We start from the raw sequence: 23,044 nt of genomic DNA, 5'->3' as shown, positions 1-23,044 counted from the left end.
CCATAGCATTTCACCACTTCACCCCCGCAATGGTAAGCTTTTTTTTCTTTTCTTTTGTTCCCCTTTTATCCTCGTGCAAAGAAATAGTTGCGCGAAATTAAATTTAGTTAATTGTTCATGGCCGAATAATTTTCCCAGGTTTTGTATAGATAAGTGGGAATAATATTTTTTATTATCTGCACCACCTAAAAGCTCCTTCGTGAAAATGGTAAAAACAAACCGAAACCAAACGACAGATAGACAGGAACCGGAAGCAGTTATCACGAAGAGCCACGAAAGTAGCCGAAGCAATCAAGCCAACAAGATTGGCAATGGCGAAAAACGTCGCGATAGGAGAACCGGAGACGCGTTGCGCGAGATCAACTTGAAGAGAGGCGAAGACGCACCCGCCCCTTAAAACGTAATTATATTTTTGCTTCTTTTCATTTCAGAGGTCAGTTTTGTAGGACTATCAATAATTGAGAAAATCTAAGAACGCAGCGAAGGTCTTGCCGCGTTATAAACGAAGCACACCGCTTTGTCTCGCTCTGTGCCACCTTGTTTCATCAAATCAAAGAATATTAGGTTCAGCGATGCAGTTATAATCGACATAAATGTCCATCCGAGCAGTGGATCCCCTAGCGGTGCAACTTTCGCGCAGTACAAGGGAGGATTTCCCATGTAGGGACATTTCTTCCCCTTTGTCCAGGGAATTTAGGCCCAATGCTTCGATGCCGGACGCATGTCAGGGGAAAAAATGGGGGATCTTCGGGCAGGCTTTGCGGAGATCTCGTGCTGGTCGGGTAGCCAAGAGGGAAGAATGGGAAGAGCCACCTTCAGATCTCGTAAACATGATGCCCAGGTAAACGCGCCGACGCAGTGCCTAGTTTGAGTCGCGGTCTTGTGTGTTCGTGGCGTTCGGTGGTGTGTGACCGTGTGCCTCGGCCGTTTTGAAGTGCTTGTATACGAGGCTGTCACGTTTTGCGTCCGATTGATTGCGGTGGGCGGTTGCCAATCTCCCCCTGGGCAGTGATTCACATGACTTCGTCGACGAGTGATCGCCGATGCACGTTCAACAGACGGCATTTTGATTCGGAGGGCATATTGTTCACATGGCGGAGCCGAAGGCAGAAACTCCTTAGAAGACCGTCTCGGCGGATTTGTTGACGCGAAATTTCACGAAGAAGCAGGACTTGAACGCGCACATATCTTACTATTGAACTTGAATAGAAAGTAATGGGTTCGTTAGAACTGTCAGCTTTTTCGCTTGGTGAGCCAGGGTGCGTGAACGAAATGGTGAGCTTTCGACCATGGTTCTGTGCCCTGTTCTGGTCGCCGAACATAGACAACTAAGCGTTTTGTCGTGACCATTTCTCTTTCTATTCAAAAACATTCATGCCTAAATCGATTAACTTCACGAGGTTCCTTAACGGGGTTCTATGTTTGCCCTCAATGCAAAGAGGGAAGGAATCACAGTTTTGTCATTGCCTAAAATTGATGAAGTGTGAGCACAGTAGTAATGCTTTATGTTACACAAGCATTTCATAGGTTCTTAGTGTGCCTGCTTTCACTAAAACGTTTGCAAACTGCAAGGAATAAACACTGGGTGTTTTGTCAACCATGGAGTGATGGGAAGGGTAAACATCCAGCTTTTGTGGAATTGGATTTGTGTAATCTGGAAGTACCCAACAATTTCTGATTTCTCTCAACTAGCATTCATCCTGTTTCTGTTGGGGCAATGGGGACACGCTGTATTTCGAGTGACTCATGAAAGAGTGGAGTTCTGTCTAGATAACAAAATTTGGTGGCATCTTTGCAAAACAAGGGAAATCTAGTGTTGTCTCCTGTTTTACAAATACCATTTTGTCCCGAACATGAATGTGCAACATTAGAACCTAATAATGGCATTTTAAAACTGGAATCCTATGCTTGCACCGAGTTCATGGTAGAGTGGTGCCAATTGGCTCCATTTAGCTACAGGCTTTTGTACGTTGCAAGCGAGAATGATGATGTAGCTTTGCAAAAAGAAAGGAGACACAATTGAATGCATGCCTGCTGCTACAGACTTCTTCAAGCTAGGCAAATTATCTGTCTCCTCGAGGTTTTGGTCAGGGCAGGAGTCTGATAAAGCCTTTTGAAGGAAAAGCACTAAATCAAGGACGTGCGTTGAGCACTTTTCCTTTAAATACAGTTTACCAAGTGGTTCAGCTATAGTCACCGACTGAATAAAAATGACGACGAGGTCCATCAGATTTTTCCGCATCGAGCACGAGCTACATACCTTTGATGACGCTTCCACATCTCGTGAACCTCAGGAGCACATGAGCAGCCAAAGCGCCACAGAAGGCAACGAGCGCATGCTCAAGGCTGGGCATCCAAAAGAGATACCCTGCCATTCTCATCCAGTCAATTACTCTGACCATCTTATTGCTGTTCAAGCCATTAAAGGGGCCCTGCAATCCCAGTTAAGCGTCTATCTATTCTACGGTTTCCACGTCTCTTGTGGTTCAAGCAAGCCAGTGGGCACGGAGAGAGTAACTAAATATCAGAGCGTCATATTTTAACCGAATGACGCGGAAACCTCCTCCTCCTACGGGGGCACCCCGTGGTGTCGAACGCGCACAGCATGTGACGAGATTGTGACGTCGTTGGTCCTGATATCAGCTGAGGAGAGAGAGCTGTCCTGTTCCCAGGCAGCTATCTCTCCTCGGCCTCACCTTTTTTCCCAGTCTTCCCCTCCCTCCCTACATTCCTCAGTCACCACGGCAAGGGAATCCTCTGGTGTGCGAAGAAGGGGGACAGAGGACCAGGGACGTCATGAAAGAAGGAATTTCTTGCTTGTTTTCGTAATTTTATCATGCCTCTAACTTTAAAAAATAAAGCGAATTTCGAGAAAAGAAAAAGTTCACTAAGTTACTTTGCTCAGTGCGCTCAGGTCCGGTGCAAATTAAAGAACAGTAAAAAAGTTGTTGCAGGGCCCCTTCAACTGATAGTCTTGTTCAGCATCCTCATGCACACCGCCGCCGTCATATTTGTGGGCAGATTTCCGTCGAACGCTGGACAGTCGTCTTCGAAATGGAAATAATGGCCAACCTGGGCACTCTAGAACCATAATGCCCGAGTCCCACTGGAGCAACAGACGGAGACAAACGACAGCGACAAGCCTCAAACCCATGCAGCATGCTCACGCTGGTACCTTTGGCAAGCGTTTAGTCGTTCAGTGCTCGTGAAGTAAGCACGAGCGATTGCAAGCCTGCCAAAGATACCCTCGCTCGCGTGACGCTCGCGTTTGAGCATAGCCTCTTTTATTCCACAAACCCTGTTAAATTGACAAAGACTCTGGTTTAAGGCTTGTCGCTGACATTTGCTTCTGTTTGTCGCTCAAGTGTGACTCCGGCCTAAACATTTGTTCATTAAAAATAAATGTTCACACGCCTAGCTTGCCACCTGAGCTATGAAGGACAGAAAACTTCCAGCTGATCAAAAACAACAAAAAGAATCTTTTCTAAGTGTGCCACATTAAACCAGCACTCAGGAACAGTAGTAGAGGTCATTTGGAATGCAGATATATTTAAGGTATCCTTTAATTGGTAACTAGTCACAATGTCATAAAAGAACACTCTATCTCATAAGTGATGTACAGTGCTGTCACAGCAGTGCGGCACCCATGAAAATGTGTTTCTACAAGGACTCGCACTCGTGCCTGTGCCTATAATGCCGTTGCACTGAATTTTTGAGATGAAGCTAGTGGAGTATTGAGAGCAGCGGTAAATCAACCGAGACAGCGAATTTGTTTCTGAAGTTGCTCTCGTCATCTTAAAAACAGTATGGTGACAGTTACAGAAAACAGCAAATGCTGTTGTCAATGTGCACTGTACTGACAGACATGTCTTTCCATTCAATGTCACAATATCTATTCTCTTCAGAATCACTCTGAGGACAGGCATGCAAACTTCTGGCATTTTTGTTTTTCACTCGACAGCCGCTCGCAGAAGCCCCCCACCCCATGGAAGAGGCTGTGAGGTCGGTCCTGCCACACCACGGCAACATTGGCGCCACGCAAGACCGGATTCCGGCGAACGCCGAACTACAAGCGTTCGACGCTGCCATCACCAACCCACAGCCACCCAACACCGTGACCGCAAGTTCCATGGTTTCCGGCTCCACAACCGCCAACACAGCCGAAGGCAGCACCGCAGTTGCCGACATACCGGTGGCAACCACAGCTGCTGCCGGCCCCCTGGAGGCCAGCGGAGCGCACATCCACATACCGGAAACCAGGGCTGCAATCGTCAACGAACTACTGACGTCCACTGAACCGGTGACCACCGAACTCATCGTGAGAACGGTGAAGGCCAACGCCGAAAGCGTACAGTCCACGAAGTGGCGCAGGCAGAAGTTTTGTGACGCGTGGCTGCAAGACGGGCGGTTCAAGCAGTGGCTGGCAAAGGTGCCGACAACGCCATACCACGCGCGGTGCAAGGTGTGCGACGTGGTGCTGAAGACGGGCAAGAGCGAGCTTGAGAAGCACGCAAAGGCCAAGTACCACCTCAAGGCCATGAAGGCAATGGACGAGACCAGGACCGTCCTGGGAATCACCGCCGCCGCCGACGTTGAAATGTCTTTGGAGCGGTCCATGGACAAGTCCGTCGACAGCTCCTTCCAGGTAACCAACGTGCTCGAACGGCGGTTTCGGTTGGGTCAGGAGGGCCACGCTACGGTCGATCTGCCAAATGAGTTAGTCAAAACTGGCAAAATATTTTCGTTTGTACCTATATTTCTACTGTTTCAGGTGAAGGAGGGGTATGTGTCAACATTGGGCAAAGCAGCATAAACAAAGTGTGTGGTATCAACTGGTATTTCCAAGACATTGCTATACTCGGCGTCAACAATTTTGTGCTACGTTGTCAAGGCCATGTGGAGCGCAAGTTCGTCCGCTTCTTTTGCCGGGGTCGTGGTGACGTAAGAACGCCATGCTTTTATTGAAGGATAGTGGGTAGATTTCAGAGCAGCTTGCTCTGAGGTCTACCCACTATCCTTTAATCGGAGCCAATCGGAGCTCGGCGTTCTGACGTCATCACAACCCCTGCGAAAGCGGACGAACTTGCGCTCCGCATAGCGCAGTGCTGCAGCCCCACAGTGTTGGAGAGCCCATGGCTCCGTCTTGTGCCTCATCTGTGCATGCTCCTGTGCAAGGGAGACACCAAACGAAGCCATATGCACTTGTGCAAGAAGCTTTGACAGCGTTGGAGCACTGCAGAAGCTACGCTAGCTTCGACAATGCAGCATAAAATAGTTGATACTGAATGTAGGTGCGAGCCAAAGGCGTCGTGCTTGATCCAGCTCATACTATGGGCCATAGTTTTTTATCGTCTGTCACATTGCGACGTCAACGAGTTCCACAGTGCCACGTCGGCAAGCGCTTCGTAGGGGAAATTTTCTTCGTTTAACTCTGCGTTTATTTCGTACCAGCAATTTGGGTGTGTTATCAGAACCAATGAGGTAACTTTTGACCAAATCGCAGCCCACTTTGACGAGGAAGTGACGTTTCTGGTCGGGCGAAATCATGTCCAAATATGACCCTGTGCCAAAGAAATGAACCCAATGCCTTACCTCAACGAGCTCGTTTCATAGCCCCAAAACAAGGGTGCCTGGAACGTTTCTTCGACTGGTGCGCTTAGGGTCCCACACCGCCCGCACGTCGGAAGCGATCCGGAGGTGGCAACGAACGACGTCACAAAAGCCGGAGTGTCGTGCCGTCGCACGTCGCCGTCCCGGCGGTTGGTCGTAGAAGTTCCCGCAAAGAGCACGAACGAGCGTCGTTGTCGTTTCGACATTTCAACCCCTGGCCGTACCGAAGCTCTTGTGGACTGTCAAACTGTAGCACAAACTGCAGTAGAACAGACGTCTGCCACATCCATTACGGTTGCTGTGTTGGGATTGCAACGAGCAGCAGTGCAACGCCCGTCCGTCCCATTTAGTGCGACGCTTTTGCGACTGTGAGCAGGAATCGAGAGATTTCATTTGAGAGCCTGGTAAGCACGCCAGTCGGAGACTCGTTCCATAGTCTAAGAGAGAACAAGAACGGTGTGGCGTGCCTTTCGAGTGGCCGGCCTCCAGCGTGCTCTCCATGCCTTCCACTGTGCTTTGGCTGCGTGCATGCTCTCGAGGCTCATAAGACACTCAAGCGCTGCCGCGTCTGAAGCGGGGCGACCGAAGCTCCTCCCTGCCGTTCTCATCTTGTCGCCAACTGTAGAACCTTTAGAAACTCAGCACCATCTGGTGGCTCGAAAAGCAGTTGTATTTTCAACAAACTAATGGCGGTCATGACACTGTATGTTGTCGGACACCGTCGCTTTCGTGTTAATGACGGATGAAACTTGGTTCTTCGGTCGCCTCATAATTCTTTCTCGATTTATTTCAGTTTCAATGGTGCAAACATAAGGCCCGCTTCAGACAAGGCAACTTTTCCAGCAATTTCGGGGTTGCTGGCGTGTTGTTCCCTAACTTTCCTTAGATCGGGTCTGGTTCGAAACGGGACGAGCAACTCGGACAACTCTGAGACTTTTGAAGCGGCAGCAGCCAATCAGGGACGCAATATTTTCATGTGACACTGCTGTGGTGGTGATGATGACAGCTAAAGATTTGGTTCTGGTTTGAAATTGATTGTTTTTGGAAATAAACCGTTTCAGAAAGATGAGTTAGTATTCTTAACGCCATTCAAAGATATAAAAACATGTTTTTAGCGTGTAGTTGTGCATCTAAATAGTACAAAAAAAATCAGATGATGGCAAGTCATAGCGATTCAGCTGCCGCGTGTGGACGCAGCCGGCCCGTGTTGCTGGTGTTGCAATGTCAAGTTGCTGGGTGAAATTGCCCCATCTGAAGCGGGCCTAAGAACTGACCAGTACAAAGCGGTGACCCATAAGCCCCTCGATTACATCTTCGCCGTCAAGAGGCTTTAGAGCCAGACCTGTGCCAAGAGGTTGGTTGGACCAAACTCCGAAGCAGACGCTTATGCAGCCATTGCGTCTGTTTTGCGCGTCGTGTTACACCGACATCTCGAAGGTACGGGTGTCATATATCCTCTGTTTGCCAGTATCTTCAACTTCTCCCTACATCAGCCTCAAGAAGGCTGCCATTAATTTGGCACAGATGGCATACACTGAGATGATGATGGCGATTTCAAAAGGAGCCCGTAAACCAGGGCTGCCAACATTGAAAGTCAAAATTTCCCTAGCGGACACCTGAAATTTCCCTGATCCTGCCGAAATTTCCCTCATTTACCCAAATAATTATATAATACTAGATATTCATTGTTTTCTGCATCACTTCTGTTTTTACTATGAGAAATATATTATACGCGGAGTGCAAATTCGTCTGGTTCTTGCACAAGGGTTGCAATGATGTCAGAACGACGCCGAGCTCTGGTTGGCTTTGGCTGAAAGGAAAGTGGGTAAACCTCAAGGCATCTAGCATCTAGCACCCACTTTTAACCAAGGCCAACCAGAGCGTGGCGACGTTGTGACGTCGCCGCAACCCCTGCAAGAAGCAGACAACTTGCTCTACGCATAGCCTTTTTCTTGCATATGTTTCGTAATAAATTAGTTTATCGGGCCAAAATCGTGGCCAAAAGCAAATCTTGGCGAGGGGTTCAAACCAACGAATGAAACCTTATCTTCGCCTTAGATGTTGTGCATGTCAGCCAAACAAGATACTGCTTCAATAACTTCATTAGCGCTGTTTATAATAGTCAGTCCAAAACAATAGGTGTAACACAAGCGAGTTATCGAACTCAAACACACTGAACACAACGGCACTTCACGAAATAATATTAGTCATGGTAACTTAACATCTCCAGGCATCGCAGTATTTCTTTTTGTAGTCACGCTTTTTTTCTTTCGAGAAGGCACAGAGGCGCTCTCAGAATCTTCGATTTGGCTGGTGCCTTCCTCCATAGTTTTCAGGGGGCAATGAAAACTGATTTTGCATAAAAAAAGTTGGATGGATGGATGGGTGCTAATGTTTGTACCCTTTATAACGGGCGGTATCTTGGACCACATAGCATAGTGCTCTTCAGCGTTGCCAAATGGTTGCACCAGAAACTGCCATAAGGCTGGAGCCAAAGCCCATAAAATTCAATGTTATCTCGAAAAAGATCGTAATTAACCTATAAAATTCCAGATATACGGTTGTTTCGGGTCGGCAGCCCTGCCGTAGGCACCGTACCGAAACCATGCCATTCCTTTTTCCAGATAGACGAGGACGACTCTCCGCCACAACCCATCCGAACAAGCACGCCTGCGAGACAACCTCGCTGCACACCGCCCCCGGCGGCGTTTGCCACACCCAATGTCGCACCGCGGGTGCAAAGTTACGCCCCCGACTTCAATGGCATCGCCGTCTGGGGCGACCAGTTGCAGGAGACGCGGCTGAGCGACTACCACGGCAAGTTCCTCGTCCTGTTCTTCTACCCCCAGGACTTCGGCCTTGCGTGCTGCACCGAGCTGCTCGAACACAGCGACCGTGCGGCGGACTTGCGCAGCGCCAACGCGGAACTCCTTGCCGTCTCGCCGGACTCGTATTGCACCCACCTGGCGTGGACCAACACTCCGCGGAAGTGCGGCGGACTCGGGCGGATCAACTTCCCGCTGCTGTCGGACTTCAGCAAGAAGATCGCCAGGGACTACAACGTGCACCTCGAGGACACGGGTGTGGCCCTGCGGGCGTCGTTTATCATCGACCCGCGAAGCATGGTGCGGCACGTTTCGGTGAACGACCTGGGGTTGTACCGGTCGGCGGACGAGACGCTGAGGTTGCTGAAGGTCTTGGAGCACTTCGAGAGGCAGCCATTGGCCATCAGGGCTTCGTGGCAGCCGGAGTCGGCCAATGAGGCGGCAGCAGCGGCCGAGGAGCAGCAGGTGGCGGCAGCGGGACACATGACGCTTCGAAAACGTGCGTCGAAGTGAGCTTTCGGAATGCGGATCTGCAGCGAATTTTGGGACGGTTCTCGCGATGGAATCCTACAAATCTGTCCGTCTCGATGCCTCACGCTGTCGTTACTTGTCCGTGCCTGTAACTCTTGCGGCGTTGCACACAACTCTCAATGGGGAGTAAGGTTAAGAACAGCCGTGCCTCGAGAGTTTTGGAATGTTTACACAACTCGCAAGTTGGAGACAAAAGTGAACATTTCGGGTTGCCTTTTTGCCACTTCACGCTTATGTCGGATCATGGGCTACAATAGTTTGAAAGCCATGTCGCGAGCGATTAAAATCGGGCTTAAGGGACCGGCATTTACGGGATAATTGCACCTTTCATGTTTTTACTTCGGTAAGTTTAATGCTAAAGCATTCGAGACATACACTTGCCAGTTAATCAAACCCATAGAAAACTACAGCCTGTGGCGTCGGGAAGCTATCTGATCTGGAATAACGCCGAAGGCACCAGCGAGCTACTGTAGTTCAAAAGTCACAAAAACTCTAAAGCCGAAGGTTTTTTTTGTGCCAAGGCCGACAAAAACTTCTGCGTCCTACTGGCGTTGGATTTCGAAATGTTGAACGAAAGTGATCTAACCGATTGACCGCACACTAAAATGAATTTCCTCGTATTTTGCAAATTGTGTACGAAAGTCTGACCAGTTTGTGCAGCTTTCCCATTATGTGTGAATCATTAACTTTTGAGGCAGTGCTAAGTCGTTCATTGCTATTGCTCTACGACATTGTGGAGGCTCGTGATAACATGGCACCACTATAAACACCTTATTTTGTAATGCTCGTTTCGAGAAAACGTGGTAGTGGTGTCTTCTTGCCTCATGTCCACCTCATAAGCTTGTGACAAGATATTTTGTTATTGAAATAAATGCGACTAAAACACGTCACAAAAATGCCTGGACTGCATACAAACAAAAGTCGCCCCTTTGGTGTACTAGTGCGGCCAAGGCAGTGATAACTCGGAATGTGATGTTAGCGTGACGGTACAGATATGTGGAAACTGGATGGTGCAAATGCTAGCTGGGTGCCATCTTCTGTGGCGGCAATGTAAATGGGACTTTCTCGGAGCCTGTTGCAGCTTGAGTTGAGTAGATGGGGCGTGCAAAAAAACGGAACAATTGGAAGGCGGCAATGCGGGGAAGAGCCCCGATGCCAGCTTGTGGCAAAAGAGAACCAAACACTCGAACCATCTCGACCCGTTGTGGCAAAGTGATCGCGTCTAACGTAGCTTCTGCTTTTTTCTCCGATTTTCTAGAGCTCTCTTTCTCCAAGGAAGCCTGGGGAGCGCTCGTATCACAGAGCAGAGCGCGGCTGTATGTCTGAATGCGTGATGTGTTCCCCCCAATTTAGTGTTTTTCGATGATCCTGAGTAATTTTTTAATCGAAACCATGCCGTCAATATTTAAAAAATAATTAACAGCAAAAATAATTAACAACGATAATTAACCCAAATAGTTTTCCTAAATAGGTCCCTGGCCTCGGACCAAAACGACACAAGCCTTTTTTTGGTGCGACGCTTAGTTTTTGCAATATCGAATTTGTCCACCTTTCGTGAAACACCCTGTATAAAAATCCTTTCTGCACATCATGCAGGATGTTTACTCTAGAACTGAAAATAATTACCTAAAAAGGGCATTGAAGACAAATGATTCTTTTGGTATAATAGTCGATGTGACAGACATTCTGGCACGAGTGGTTCGACAGTTGGCAAACTGATTACCACAAATTCACTAGTTCACTTTATTGATAGGCCATAGCAACAGATTTTATGGAAGAAAATTCAGTGGGCCCTACTTTCAATCTTTTCACACCTTGGATTTGTCACTGAATATCACGAAGCATAAAGCTTATTGAAATCTGAAAATTGACACTATGGCCTTTTTAATGACGGCCTACAAATCCCCTCCAGGAGCATGTCATCCGAGACAAACATTTAGGAATGTAACTAGTGGACTTTAAGTAATTAATTCTCCAGTGATCACTTTACACTTGTGCTCTGACATCTGCTGCGATCAACATTATCCTAGCGAAATAATTTTATTTTCAAGTGCCTTTTTTATTTCTTAAATTATTTTCAGTTTAGAACAAACATGCTGTACATGTGCGTAGGTATTCATTTTCAAGTCAATGACTACAACTTTGCGTGCTTTGTGTACAACAGGTTTATTGTTTCGAGACTGCATAAATTACTAGGTGAGACGACACAGGGTTCCGACGAGTGGGCGAACGTGCGCCCGGCAATTAATTTATGGTTTCGGTTCTTGTTACGAGCTCTTTGTAATCGCGGACAGGCTTGGCGGCTCTGAAAAGAAAAAAATTACAGGATGACGGCTGAGCGAAAACTTGCAAGAAACTTGTGCCCTTCAGAAGGAAAGCAGACGAAAGCAACACTGCATTTAAATTAAAGAAGGAAAATTATGCAGGCGAGCTGGTTACGAAACAACAATCTAAACTGGGAATTCCCAAACTTTTCGATATCGAGAAGCCCCTTCCAATCACGGCATTAATGCAGTAAACCTGCGCAGGAGTCTACAAGCCTTGTACGCAATAATGCAGATGCTAGGGAGTGATTGCTTCCTAGTCACGCAGCAGTGGGTGGCTCAGACCTGTTATTACGGTGCTTAACCTGGAAATGCAATGTATTTAGGAGTGGGTATGAAGACGTTTAAAGCTCGTTCTCCCCACAAATGGAGCACTGGCAGTCCGAACTGGATGCCCAAGTGACGGAACTAACCGTTATCTCAATTAAGAGTTAGAAGTGATCTTTTGAAAACTTCAAAAGAGAAAATGGGTCCTGTTCCTGCCCATTTTCAGTAACTGGCGCCATTTGGCATTCGTCAACCGGCATTTTCCCATTGAAAATTTCACAAAATCCCTTATAACTCTTGAATAAGGTAATGGTTAGTTCTGAAACATTGGCATCTAGTTTGGACTGCTGACGCCACATTTGGGCGGAAAATGCAAGTTCGGCGCTGCATAGTTAATTTTTGCGGTGAAAAAAATTCCGCATTTTTTGGGGGGGGGGGGGGGGGAGGGGGGGCACCTTGAGCTATACCTATCCTCCTAAGACGTGGCCAGGCATATTGAAGCCTGTTGGTTGCGTGCCATTTGTCATAAAGACATTTGAAAAGGACCTTCACTTCCTTGAACCTCAATTACCTGAAGTGTCTGACATGTTTGCCCCAACCAGAAAAGAAAAAAAAAGTTATGAAGTTTTTGCAGTTTTTCGAGACCCGCAAGGACTCGAGCCGCATTCTTCCGTCCTGAAACCTTGCCCACAAGATTGCTCCGTGTAAAATTTGATTCCTATTACGATCCAAATCATTCAAAGAAACTTTTTTTTCAACACAAAAAGTGTTTTATCAGCAAAACTCTGTGAAAAAGTTGTCATGAAAGACCGTCACAAAGAAAGAACCGTCGCGGCGCCAGATGGCCGAGCTCAATGACATCATGGCGTCGCACGACATGATGACGTTGTGTTACGTCAATCTTGGGAGCTCATGTGACATCACGCACACAAGAAATCTGCCTAGCTCATTTACGACACATTCCATGCTCCCGGTCTTTGACGGTATGATCAAACTGGCATATCGTCCTTTCAAGTCTTTGGAACTAAAAGCCCGAGTTCTAGCGATCTCTTACGACGAGAGAACAGACTGGGATGCTGGCGCCATCTAGGAGGTCACTCTGGAAACGCATTTTATACTAGAGCAAAGGTTTTGCAGTACTATTTGCAAGATAATGGTATGTACCACTTATGAGAACTGGTTGTTTATAACATTGTCAAAGGCTTTTCGAGCCAAGAAAGAATAATGGGCGAAGAAATAGGAAATACACGGAAACTGCAAGCGTTCTACGGCCAGACGGCGCCAGTGAGTTGTCTCATTTCGAGAGATTTTAGAAGGTCTCAAGGCACATGGTCACGAGCGGCCGCGAGTCCGTGAACCAGCCTTTACGGCGTGAAGTCGCCATTCTTCCCTGAATAAATATGAATTGCGGGCGAACGAAAAGTGGGTGGCGAAGGCCCACAAAAGGGGACTCACGGATCCGTCACAGCCCCGAGGTACGTCGACGTCGTCCGGGGTGCCCGAAAGCGAGGGCGAGGAGGGCACATCAAACAAAGTAGGCTGCCAGCTGTGCCATCTTGTCCTTGGGTTTCCCCCTGCGCCGTCCCCGGCCCCTCCCCCTGGCACCACCAGGACCCCCCGCACCGCCCGTCCGCCGGTAGTTGTTCCTCGGCCGCAGGGCCTGGTGGCGCTCGACCAGGCACGACAGCGTGACGTCGCAGAAGATGCAGCCCGCCGCCTCTGTCTGCGCCCCCGGCAGCTTGGTCTTCTCCTGTCGGAGCCATTGAGGGAATTGGTATGGCGAGCGGGGAAGGAGGCACGAAAGAAGCGAGGGTAGGGTTAGGGCAACGCCAATCGGGGTCACTGAAGAGGTAAGGAGAGCGGGGAAGAGTTTCGGTTGTCCCGCCTTTGGCGCGAGCTCCCCGCCTTTGGTGACGCGCCTTTGGTGACGCGCCTTTGGTGACGCGCCTTTGGTGACGCGCCTTTGGTGACGCGCCTTCGGTCATGCGTGCAAGCCTCCAGCTTGCACGCATGACCGAAGCACCGCAGAAGGCAACGGGCGTGCGCCGGAGACTGGGCGTTCGAAAGGGATGTCCTGCCGTTTTCACTGTGTCAATGACTGTACAAGATAAATTGTGTACCCTTTTCTCGAAACGTCGTCACTAGCGGAACTACGCAGCGCCGTCAGCATGTCTCGCGCCTAGAGCAATGCCAGCACGCGGCAATGCCGAGGCAGACGCGTCTGTCGTTGTGCGGCAACTCTCGTAGAGCTTTTCCATGCTTGCTGCCAAAGGCGGGTGGAAAATCCGTTTATGCCGGCGTTGCGCGCGGCCCTCATCTTCTCGGCGGCACGGTTAGGGTGGCGGTTTCCACCGCAGATGTTTGGGGGACCCCTTCTGGATCGGGCGAAGTGACGGGGGAGCCAGTCTGCTAAGGGGGGGAGGGGGTAGGGGGCGGTATTGAACGATCACAGTGACAAAGGAGTAAATGAAGGAAACTAAATGCGTGCTAACCAACTTTGTAGCCCTGGAACAGAGAGTGACCGACCCTACTCACTTGGTGCGCACGGCTTAGTTTATTTAACTTTGTGGGGCATTCAGCTTAAAAAAAAATAGTTTTATAGTGCCTGGCTCACTCGATGGTCTAAAGTAGGAAACACATGAGCAACAAAAACGGCCACTGCTCAGCAGTTTCCATGGCAACATGCACGCACGCTGTGACATGACGGCTGGGCATAGGTCCACGTCACAGCGTCCTAGGCTGTTGCCATGGGGATCGGTGCGCGGCGCCCATTTCTGCCGCTCATGTGTTCCCTGCTTAAGACTTCGGGGACCCCGAGAAGGCCATCGGAGACCCCAAAAGGTCTCCAGACCCCCATTTGAGAACCGCTGGGTTACAGTATCCGAATACCTTACTAAGAAATGCATCCTACTCCACGAAAATCCAATGGCCTCAGAGCCAATGGCTTCCGCGTAGTGGGATTGGCTGGGTGCACGCAGCCTCGGAGTTTTCCCCTAGGAATTGGAAGGGATGGCTGCTGCCATCTGTCGTCGTGGGTGGCCTTCAAAACCATGAAGACAGCCGTCTCTGTCGACTCTGGAAATCCGGCATCTCGGTGCGTCGGCGGTAGCCTCCTCAGCACAGCACAAAAGCGCGACGGCGGTAACGGGGCAACATGCGTGCGTTCTCTCCGACGTGGACCGTCCACACCACTAGGGTGGGCTTTGGCATTCTGGGCACGCTGTCTAATGCGAACGAGCGGAGCAGAACATATTACCCTCGTATAGAGTATGGTATAGACCACTTACAATGTAACCGCTTATAGTGCAGGACCGGGTATAACGCGGCTTTTTTCAACCACCAGTTCGTCTCCCATACAACTCCATGTAATTACATACTGCTTAAAATGCAGGCATGCGAAGGGAAATACCAGTTATAGTGCGGTTTCTGGAACAGCCCGCCGACCGGTTGGCGCAGCGAGCATGCTTCCCTGTGCGACACTAGATAACGGCGCTAGCCGCAAGCGGCGCTGGGGGGGGGGGGGCGGCAAGGATGGCAAGGAGGTTGCTCGAAGAAGCGAGGAGAAGCAAAGAGAGGCTTCAGTTGCCATAGCGACGGAGGGGCGCACGCACATGTCATTCACATCGCAAGGAGTTGGAGCGCGCCCAACTTTCCCCCGCTGCGTTGGAAACAACCGCAACGACAGACCAATCACAAGTCAAGGAGAACTGGTTGCGCGCGTTGCACGCCGGTCGCGGGCCGGCTTCTTCTATCTGCCAACATGGCGTCGGTGGTGATTGTCGACGTAGACGGCGTGGTGGAAGCTCATCGTTCCGCATAAAAGCGCTATCCTTGACTGAATTTTCGTTGTGTGTTGCTATGATAACCCAGCACGTACTAGAAGGGAAGATCCACCTACTCGTGCGGCGCTCTCGTGGCGGCACTCTCAAGACAGCGGAAATGCCTGTGTCGTTGTGTTTGTTTACTTCGACTATAGTGGTGCTTTCTAAGCATTTGTGTTTTCGAACATTGCCCAGATTTCTTAATTGGAGCATTTCATGCATGTGCCCAAGTTCAAGGTATTAGTGGCACGTATTGTATAAAGGATGCGAATTTTCACGCGTTTTCATCACCGGAGAAATGTGGTTAGGGTTAGCAATCCTGAACGCTCGCAACGTCCGTCCGCAATGCCGTTAAAAGGCTGCGCCAGGCAAAAGTCACTCATTTCTTTCAAAATGTGTGACACACTTGAGAGAGAAGTGTACTAGTCTGGTGAAATAAGGACTTTCCTCATACTAAGCTTTATTTTTCATCTAACATAAAATAAATTGTTTTACAAAGGTGAGTTGTCTCATGGCATGTATTTTGGCTTGAAAAATTGAGGTTTTGGTTATAGCGCAGTACCGCTTATAGTGCAGATTTTCGCGACTCCCGTGACATACGTTATATGCGGTCTACACAGTATTTGGCGTGTCTGTCGGGACGACATTTCCGAATTCCCCGACTTTTCCAGGTTTTCCCAAACCACCGAAATTTCTTGACCGACTCCAAGAGGGCAAAACATGTCTAAGAAGCAGTTTTAAAGCGAGAGCTATAAATTGGAACCCTCCAGGGAGTTGGTTCGGTTGTGTTGGTTGCACCGTAGCAAGGCCACGGGGGACAGTGTCAGCAATAGAACACAGTTGTTGGTTTGATATCGGTGCAAGTGATCAATGGTGTAGCCATGCGGAGTTTGGGGGGACCATCGGGGAGGGGGGAGTGCGCTAACACTGTAGGGAGCATCGGTCTGTACCACGGCACAATATACGAGGTGTCATCAAAAAGTTTCAGGACCGATTTTGCAGCATAAAAGGAGGGGGCAGTGCAGTGTTGCGAGCGCAGCAGTCTTGGGAAGGAACCTTCATGACTCGTTATACCAAACGGTGTCGCTTCGTGAATTGGAGTTGCACTACACAAGTTCGTTTGACCATGTGCACAAGCATAATGGCAATCTCTCCATAGACTGCCAACCAAGGTGAGAGCGATCATCAATTTTACGTCAAACTCGGCAAATCTAAAACAGAAACCTCTAAAATGATTTAGAAGGCTTATGTCAAATAGCAGTGAGGCGTGCAAGGTGTTTTGAGTGGCACTCGCTTTCAAGAACGGCAGAACGGCGCTGGAGTGAAGCAGAGGGCGGATGAGGTCGCCCTACCGCTCTTTGTCTTCCAGCAAAGTTCGACCGTTCCTGAAGTGCGAGTGCCACTTAAAACACTTCACGAAATTCACTGCTTTTGACACGAGTCTGCTGAATCATTTCAGAGGTTGCTGTTTTGTATTTTCCAAATTTAACGCAGAATTGATGTTCGCTCTGCCCCTGGTTTGCAGTTTATGGTGAAATCACCATTGTGTCCGTGCATGCAGTCGCAAAAACTCGTGAAGCACAGCTCCAAATGTTCACAGAGCGACCACCTTTGGTACACAAAGGTCCCTTCCTTCGACTGCTGCACGCACGTCACTGTGCTGCCCTTTCTTTTTACGCGACAAAATCAGCCCTGGAACTTTGTTATCACCTTGTAGCATGCAGTCAACAGCCATTGTGATATACTTACAAGCTTGTACTCAACGCTAATCACTTGGCTGCCACACTCTTCGCATTGTTCGTCTTCTACGCTGACCTTCCGTGCATCTTCGCAGAGCTGAACGATGACATCGCACCTAAAATGTTTGAGGCAAAGTCATGTTGGCTGTGAGTACACTGGAGATGGTGCAACAAGCATGTGAAGTCGGAGAGTGTTGAACAATTTATTTTTGAGCCACATATGTACTGCCAGCAATACATATACCTGCCTAGTAACTCAGTGAAACAATATTTTAGTAGTTATATCAGAGTATTTCAATAGATAGAACTGCAAACTAAAAGATAACGGCTAAAAAAAAAAAGGCATCTGCAGCTTACCAAATAGTTATAAAACTCTCGCAAAAATGTGGCGGCTAACTTTTAGGTTGGTGTTTTGCTTGTGCAAAATGTTGAAGAAAGACGAACACATTCCATACATTATTCAATCATTACACGTGCAATGCTGTTCTCCCGTTTTGTTCCACTAGACCGTCGTGTGTTTCAGAAATTATTTTTGGTATTTCTGACATTGAGGATAACTGATCTTGACTTCTGTACATTTGTTGCCTATAGCATCTGCCTATTCATTGGCAAAGAAATGGCATCTTGAAAACACCGTAAAGTCCCAAAAGGACACCACCCAAAACGAAGAGGTAAATTATGAAAAACATGGGGTGGGCTATTTTTGAGCATGTGACAGCAAAACTCGATAAAAAAAAAAGTGATAAAACACCGGGCGATCCGCTACAAACCACATGAAAGGGAACGGATAGCACCGATCGCGGACACGGCAAACTTGCGTTTCACGATGCAATACACAAGCGGGAATTCGCTGCAAACTCCTGTGTCACTGTAAAAGATACTGCGGATTGCGGACGCAGCAGGATCCGTAGTAACTCCTCGTGTAGACACCCTGCCCTTCGAGAGACGATGAAGCATGCCCGGACCGGCGTTGGATCGACGCACCTGTTGCAGCCGATCTTCCACTTGGGTGCAGAGGCGGGGTCGAGCACGAGCACACCCGAGGTGCACTCGGGGCAGACGGAGATTCCGTTGGCCATCATGGAGTGGGGGCAGGTGGGGTGGGTGCACGAGTTGCAGCCAATCTGGTGGCCCGTGTCCCTGAACGGCGGGTGGTTGTAGCAGTACGGGCAGAAGATGAAGCTCTGCATTCGGGCACACGGAACATGGCGCTAGGTTAGGGCACGGCAGGTTGCCGGTGCGCGCTCGAGCGGCCTTAGCCGACGGCGTCTCTGCCGTTCAGACGGCGCAAACAGGAAAAAAAAGAAAAAAAAGAGGGTTTTGTTCCCCTGGCAACCGAACGCGCGATTGTTTTCCTCGGGGCGTCTGCTCTGACCTTGATGGACACTGGCTCGAACACCGCGTCGAAGATCTCTCTGCCTCAGCATGCTAACAAAACTGTCCCTGCTGCCATTGAGGCACAAAACTAGGGTCGATGACAAAGTAGTACTATCTAAGCAATGTGCACAGCGCAACTGCTAAGTTCTACATAAAGTGGTGCACCCAGAAAATTACTTTAAAAACAAGCTGTCTCCCGTAGAAAAGCATGGGAAAATGGCCAGCGGCACGCTGCCATTAGTCGCACATCGAGGAGCCATCTGGTGGCATCGCTTGCAACCAGGGCGAGGAGATGAGTTTATCTAACGTCTGCGACAAGCACAGTGTCCCCACCTATATTATACCTTACACCGTGGGTTAGGGTGACCATAATCCTCATGTTCGAGACTAGGATATCTCAGTTGAAAGGGGGGCTAATAAGGAGGAAAATGTCTTACAAATGATCAACTATTGCTTTTATTTTAAATAGTAACGCAGTTAAATTAGCACCAAGGCACAAACAAATGCAGAGTTCTGCTTCCACAAGAACATAAAGTGTCCAGCTGCTGACAGCTCCTATGTCTAGGCACATTTTGCCAAAGAATGACGTTTTCCAAGTCCAGTTTTGTCCTGTAGGACTGTTGTGAGATGCAGGACACTTATATGAGAAGTTCTAACACACCAGCAGCGTGGATCACAAAGTGGAATGGTATTACAAAACTGTTTGATTAAATTGCATTCCTTTGTGACTAAATACCGATGTGTTTTCAACTGAGGTTTTACAGGTCTACCAAATGCAGATACCCCATCAGGACAAGTTACCCTAAGCTTAATGGCCCGTTCACACTCTTGCGACCGAGTACGACTGAGAGAGACGAGATCTCTTACAACTTCTTAAATGTTTCTAGAATGAGGGAACACACTGACATTGTGGCGCCATCTATGCGGTGACCCTAGAACTGCATTTCACAGAAGCGAAGGTTTTGCGGGATTTCCGAGGTCAAATGTGCGTAATACCCATAGAAAGGCTCGTTTATAACGTTGACAAAAGCTTTTCGAGCCAAAAAAAAAAGGATATTGCGTGAGAAATAAAAAAAAATATGCCGGACCGCCGAGTTTACACTGCTTCCCAATAAATGGCGCCAGTGTGTTCTCTGGTTTAAAGGGGCACTGACACATCAAAATCGTAATTTATTTTATTATCCGAAACGATTGAAAATGATGCCGGGAAATTACCCTCAAAATTCGAAACTTGGGAATTCAGTATTTGTGAATTAAAAAAACCATTTCCAAATGCCGAATTTGAAGTTCCCGCGCGATCCGCGCCAGCGCAGTGAGTCAAATTTTGCGGTCTCCTGCGACTCGACTTTCTTTCGGACCTCCGCACCACGCTGTGAAGCAAAGCGCCGCTGCTACCGCGACCCGAAGAGAGGAGGAGGTGAGCAGGCGGGATAGAAGGGAGCCGGTGCGGGGAAGAACCGGTCTTCCCCGACTCGGCGATAAGCGTCTGCACGAGCGCCGCCAAGGTTTCCGAGGGAGAACACAAATTCAGGAAGCGACATCACACCGAAATCTGATTTTTGGTATTTCAAAAAGAAAGGCCGTAGTGCGTTCGTCATTGCGTTAGAAAACATGTTTTACGATCGCCGTTATTAAATGTTATAGAAATGTCGCCTACAAAGCTTCTAAATTTCCTGATTTTTGACGTCACCGATCAAAAGAAGCAAGGAGGTGAGCGCGGGAAATATAAACGCCAAAAATAAAAAGGCGCGCGCGCGTGCGGGGAAATTTTTTTTTGCGATGCGATTTTTTTTGCGTGTCTATGACTACAACTTGCATCGTTTTAGACAATAAAAAAGAATACGACCTTTGGGGTGTCAGTGCCCCTTTAAGAAGTTTTAAGGAACCCAGGTTTAAGAGGTCGCAAGCAGTCGCAAGAGTGTGAACGGGCCTTAACTTTTACAAAAGTTAGTCTCTAAAGAGTAATTGTTAAATGCCGTTTTTTTCCACTCACTTCACACACATTTTGGAACTGAACACACTCCTGTAGAAACGGGATACAACACATAATTGAGACAAACTGACAAAATGGCAGGCATGAACCTTCAAAACAAAACGTCTGGACACCCCTACACAGCATCCTACTCTGCACCTGCTTCTTTACACCCCTGGTAAAAAGCAATACAAAAACAGTACACTACTTTGGTATCCTTAAGAAACAAAAAAAAAAGTACCCTTAAAGTTATATATTTTCAGCATACTTTTAACATACTTTCAATACATACTTTTAACAGACTTTAGGGTACTTTACCATTCAGTAGTGCAGTCTGTGCGTCGACCCAACCGCACAACTAAAGTGTGCATACTAAAATGTACGTTAATTTACCATTTGCAAGCTAAAACTACACTCTGAGTATGCTCTGTGAAGTGTTCTGGGAAAGTTCAAAATCAGCATGCTTTTAGTGCATTGCTCTTTTCCATAGGCTGCATTTGAGGAACGGGCACGTTCGCTTCAACGCTGGATGCCTGGCTCACCTTTCCCTTGGTGCCGCCGTACCACTGGAGCAGCTCAAAGTCGTCCAGGGGGCACTTGAGCTCGCGGAAGGTGCGGACGCTGCCATTCTGCGGGATGCTGTGGGTGTCGTTGCACTGGACGCAGTGCAGTCGGCTCGGCTTGCTTGCCACCAGCTTGAGGTAGCGGCGGCACTTGCCACACCTGCGGCCGGCCAAAAATCCGCCACAAGGGGACCACTCGTCACGTTTCCCCACCGGCACGACACGACGTCAAGACTGGCCAAACTCAAAGTCGGAAACGTAAGCCTCTCACCCCGTCGCTAGCGAGCGGAGCCGCGCTGGGGGCCTTTGACGAGAAATCTATGCACGGCTCAATTCTTAGAGGGGCACTCAGCTTCCAAAAAGTGCAAAACTGCCGGCCGACTGTTTGCACCATGTTCTAGCATTTTGTGCGCAAACCATGATGTTATCAGGGTGTTAGAGGCATTCATTGTACCCAGTAACTCAGTGTTGGGTAAAGCACATCTAAAAGAGTACTTGGAGTAGAGTACAAAGTAAATGAGAGGTTATGTACTTCAAGTAGTTTGTACACTGGGTGCAATGCACTTGAAGCAAAGTACTATAGAGACAATGTACTTTTCAAGGAAAGTACAAGGACTTTATGACAAACTTTTATGATGCCCTTTAATTCATCCCCCTACACAGGGGTTTTCTTGAACTGATATGCATTGCCCAAGGGGTAATCGGGGGTGCATCGGTTATTTTCGGAAATGACTGCAAATATTGAATAAAGTCAAGCAGCCACAGAGTAGTTGTTCTACTTTCGCTAACAAACCCTTCAACACAATCAACATGTAAGGCACTTATATGTTGACGAAGCATCAGTTTGTGATACAAATTTAGCAAGAACAAGTTTGGGGAACGTACTTTGAAGTCGGGAGTTGCGCTTTCCTCAAAAAGTACCGGAGAAAATACTTTAAATGGCAACTCTGGTCAATAGTTTAGAATTCGTGACTACGACTGTTTTCAGCCGAGTCAAAATCCCTAAATTACAAGATAAAATTTTTTCTTTTCTTTCAAAATTGTGCTTAGTTTATAAATATAATAGCTGAAAGTTTGGTTTTGGGCATCTACGACAAAACCGAAACTACCAGTTGGATAAGGATGGCAACAGTGATGCCAGCTGTATGGTCGTGACGCGACGTCACGGTGGTGCTGCGGTATGCGTTGTCCAGTTTTGCTCGAGTAAAGGCTGACCTGTTTGCCAAATGCTAAAGAGCAGCCGTGGTCGCACCTTTAAGACTGGGTTTAGTAGAGTATGCGGCTTCATTTTGACGTAATATTTCGACTGTGATAGTATTTTGTGCCACTTAAGCGACACCAACCATTTATTTTGCTTTTGTTTTCGACTGGAGCTGCCCCTTAAGTAAAGCAGAACTACACACTCCAAGAATGTACTACAAGCGAAGTACAAGTTTTCTAAACCTACTTGAAGCAGTGCGCACTTAAAGTACCTCCCAACACTGCAATAGCTATAGTCACCGACAGCGTAAGGAACACAGGGTATGGCGAGTCCCTAGAATCTCATTATCGCTCAACAGCTAATGAGATTGCAGGATTAGTCGACAAGAACGCCAAAGAACCAATCACAAAGCAGGAAGCGTGAACACAAGCAGCCACGTCCTATATTTCTTTAGCTCTCCGTGACCACAGACAGACACGAGAGAGTGCGTGCGAAGCTCCCACCTGGACAGAGGTCTGCCGCTCTCGGAGAGCGGGGTGAAGGTGACCTCAAAGAGTTCGTCCATCTGCAGGATGCTGGTGACAAAGTAGCAGAACTTGAGCTGGAACACGGTCAGCGTATGGCTGAGCACGGCATCATAGTCTGCCTTGCCCACGGCAATCAGGTTCAGCTGCTGTTCCACGGCCGCCCTCATCGTCGGCAGGATCAGGTCCGTGTCAATCTTCCAGGGGGGAAGAGCCGAGGCAAACGTTTTGGCTGGGCAAATTTACGGGTGCATCGAAAGACAACAAAAAGAGAGAAACAAAGGATTTCG

The 23,044-nt window shown here is 48.3% G+C and overlaps 2 protein-coding genes across 2 annotated transcripts in view; one reads left to right on the top strand and one right to left on the bottom strand.

Annotated features, from left to right (window-relative positions):
• Window positions 1-846: 846 nt before the first annotated feature.
• On the top strand, window positions 847-9,856 carry LOC8037066. The gene is made up of 3 exons (XM_029966804.4): window positions 847-1,275; window positions 3,962-4,645; window positions 8,235-9,856. Exons 1-3 carry the CDS (start codon window positions 1,216-1,218, stop codon window positions 8,946-8,948), a joined length of 1,458 nt encoding a protein of 485 aa, XP_029822664.2. The 5' UTR covers window positions 847-1,215; the 3' UTR covers window positions 8,949-9,856.
• A 1,261-nt stretch (window positions 9,857-11,117) lies between these two features.
• Window positions 11,118-23,044, bottom strand: part of LOC8037067 (DNA topoisomerase 3-beta-1) — a 29,867-nt gene continuing 17,940 nt past the window's right edge. The window contains exons 12-17 of the mRNA XM_029966802.3: window positions 22,734-22,951; window positions 21,009-21,189; window positions 18,102-18,301; window positions 17,128-17,233; window positions 13,013-13,307; window positions 11,118-11,271 (exon numbers count right to left, since the gene is read on the bottom strand). Coding sequence (XP_029822662.2) covers window positions 13,083-13,307; window positions 17,128-17,233; window positions 18,102-18,301; window positions 21,009-21,189; window positions 22,734-22,951 — 930 coding nt within the window. The 3' untranslated portion in view covers window positions 11,118-11,271; window positions 13,013-13,082. The remainder of the gene's footprint in view (window positions 11,272-13,012; window positions 13,308-17,127; window positions 17,234-18,101; window positions 18,302-21,008; window positions 21,190-22,733; window positions 22,952-23,044) is intronic.

The sequence above is a fragment of the Ixodes scapularis genome, unplaced genomic scaffold (genome assembly GCF_016920785.2).
Source record: "Ixodes scapularis isolate PalLabHiFi unplaced genomic scaffold, ASM1692078v2 PGA_scaffold4__175_contigs__length_147842914, whole genome shotgun sequence".
In the NCBI taxonomy this organism is placed as follows: domain Eukaryota; kingdom Metazoa; phylum Arthropoda; class Arachnida; order Ixodida; family Ixodidae; genus Ixodes; species Ixodes scapularis.
Note: the sequence above shows the minus strand (reverse complement) of the source record. Positions and strands in the feature narration are given on the sequence as shown.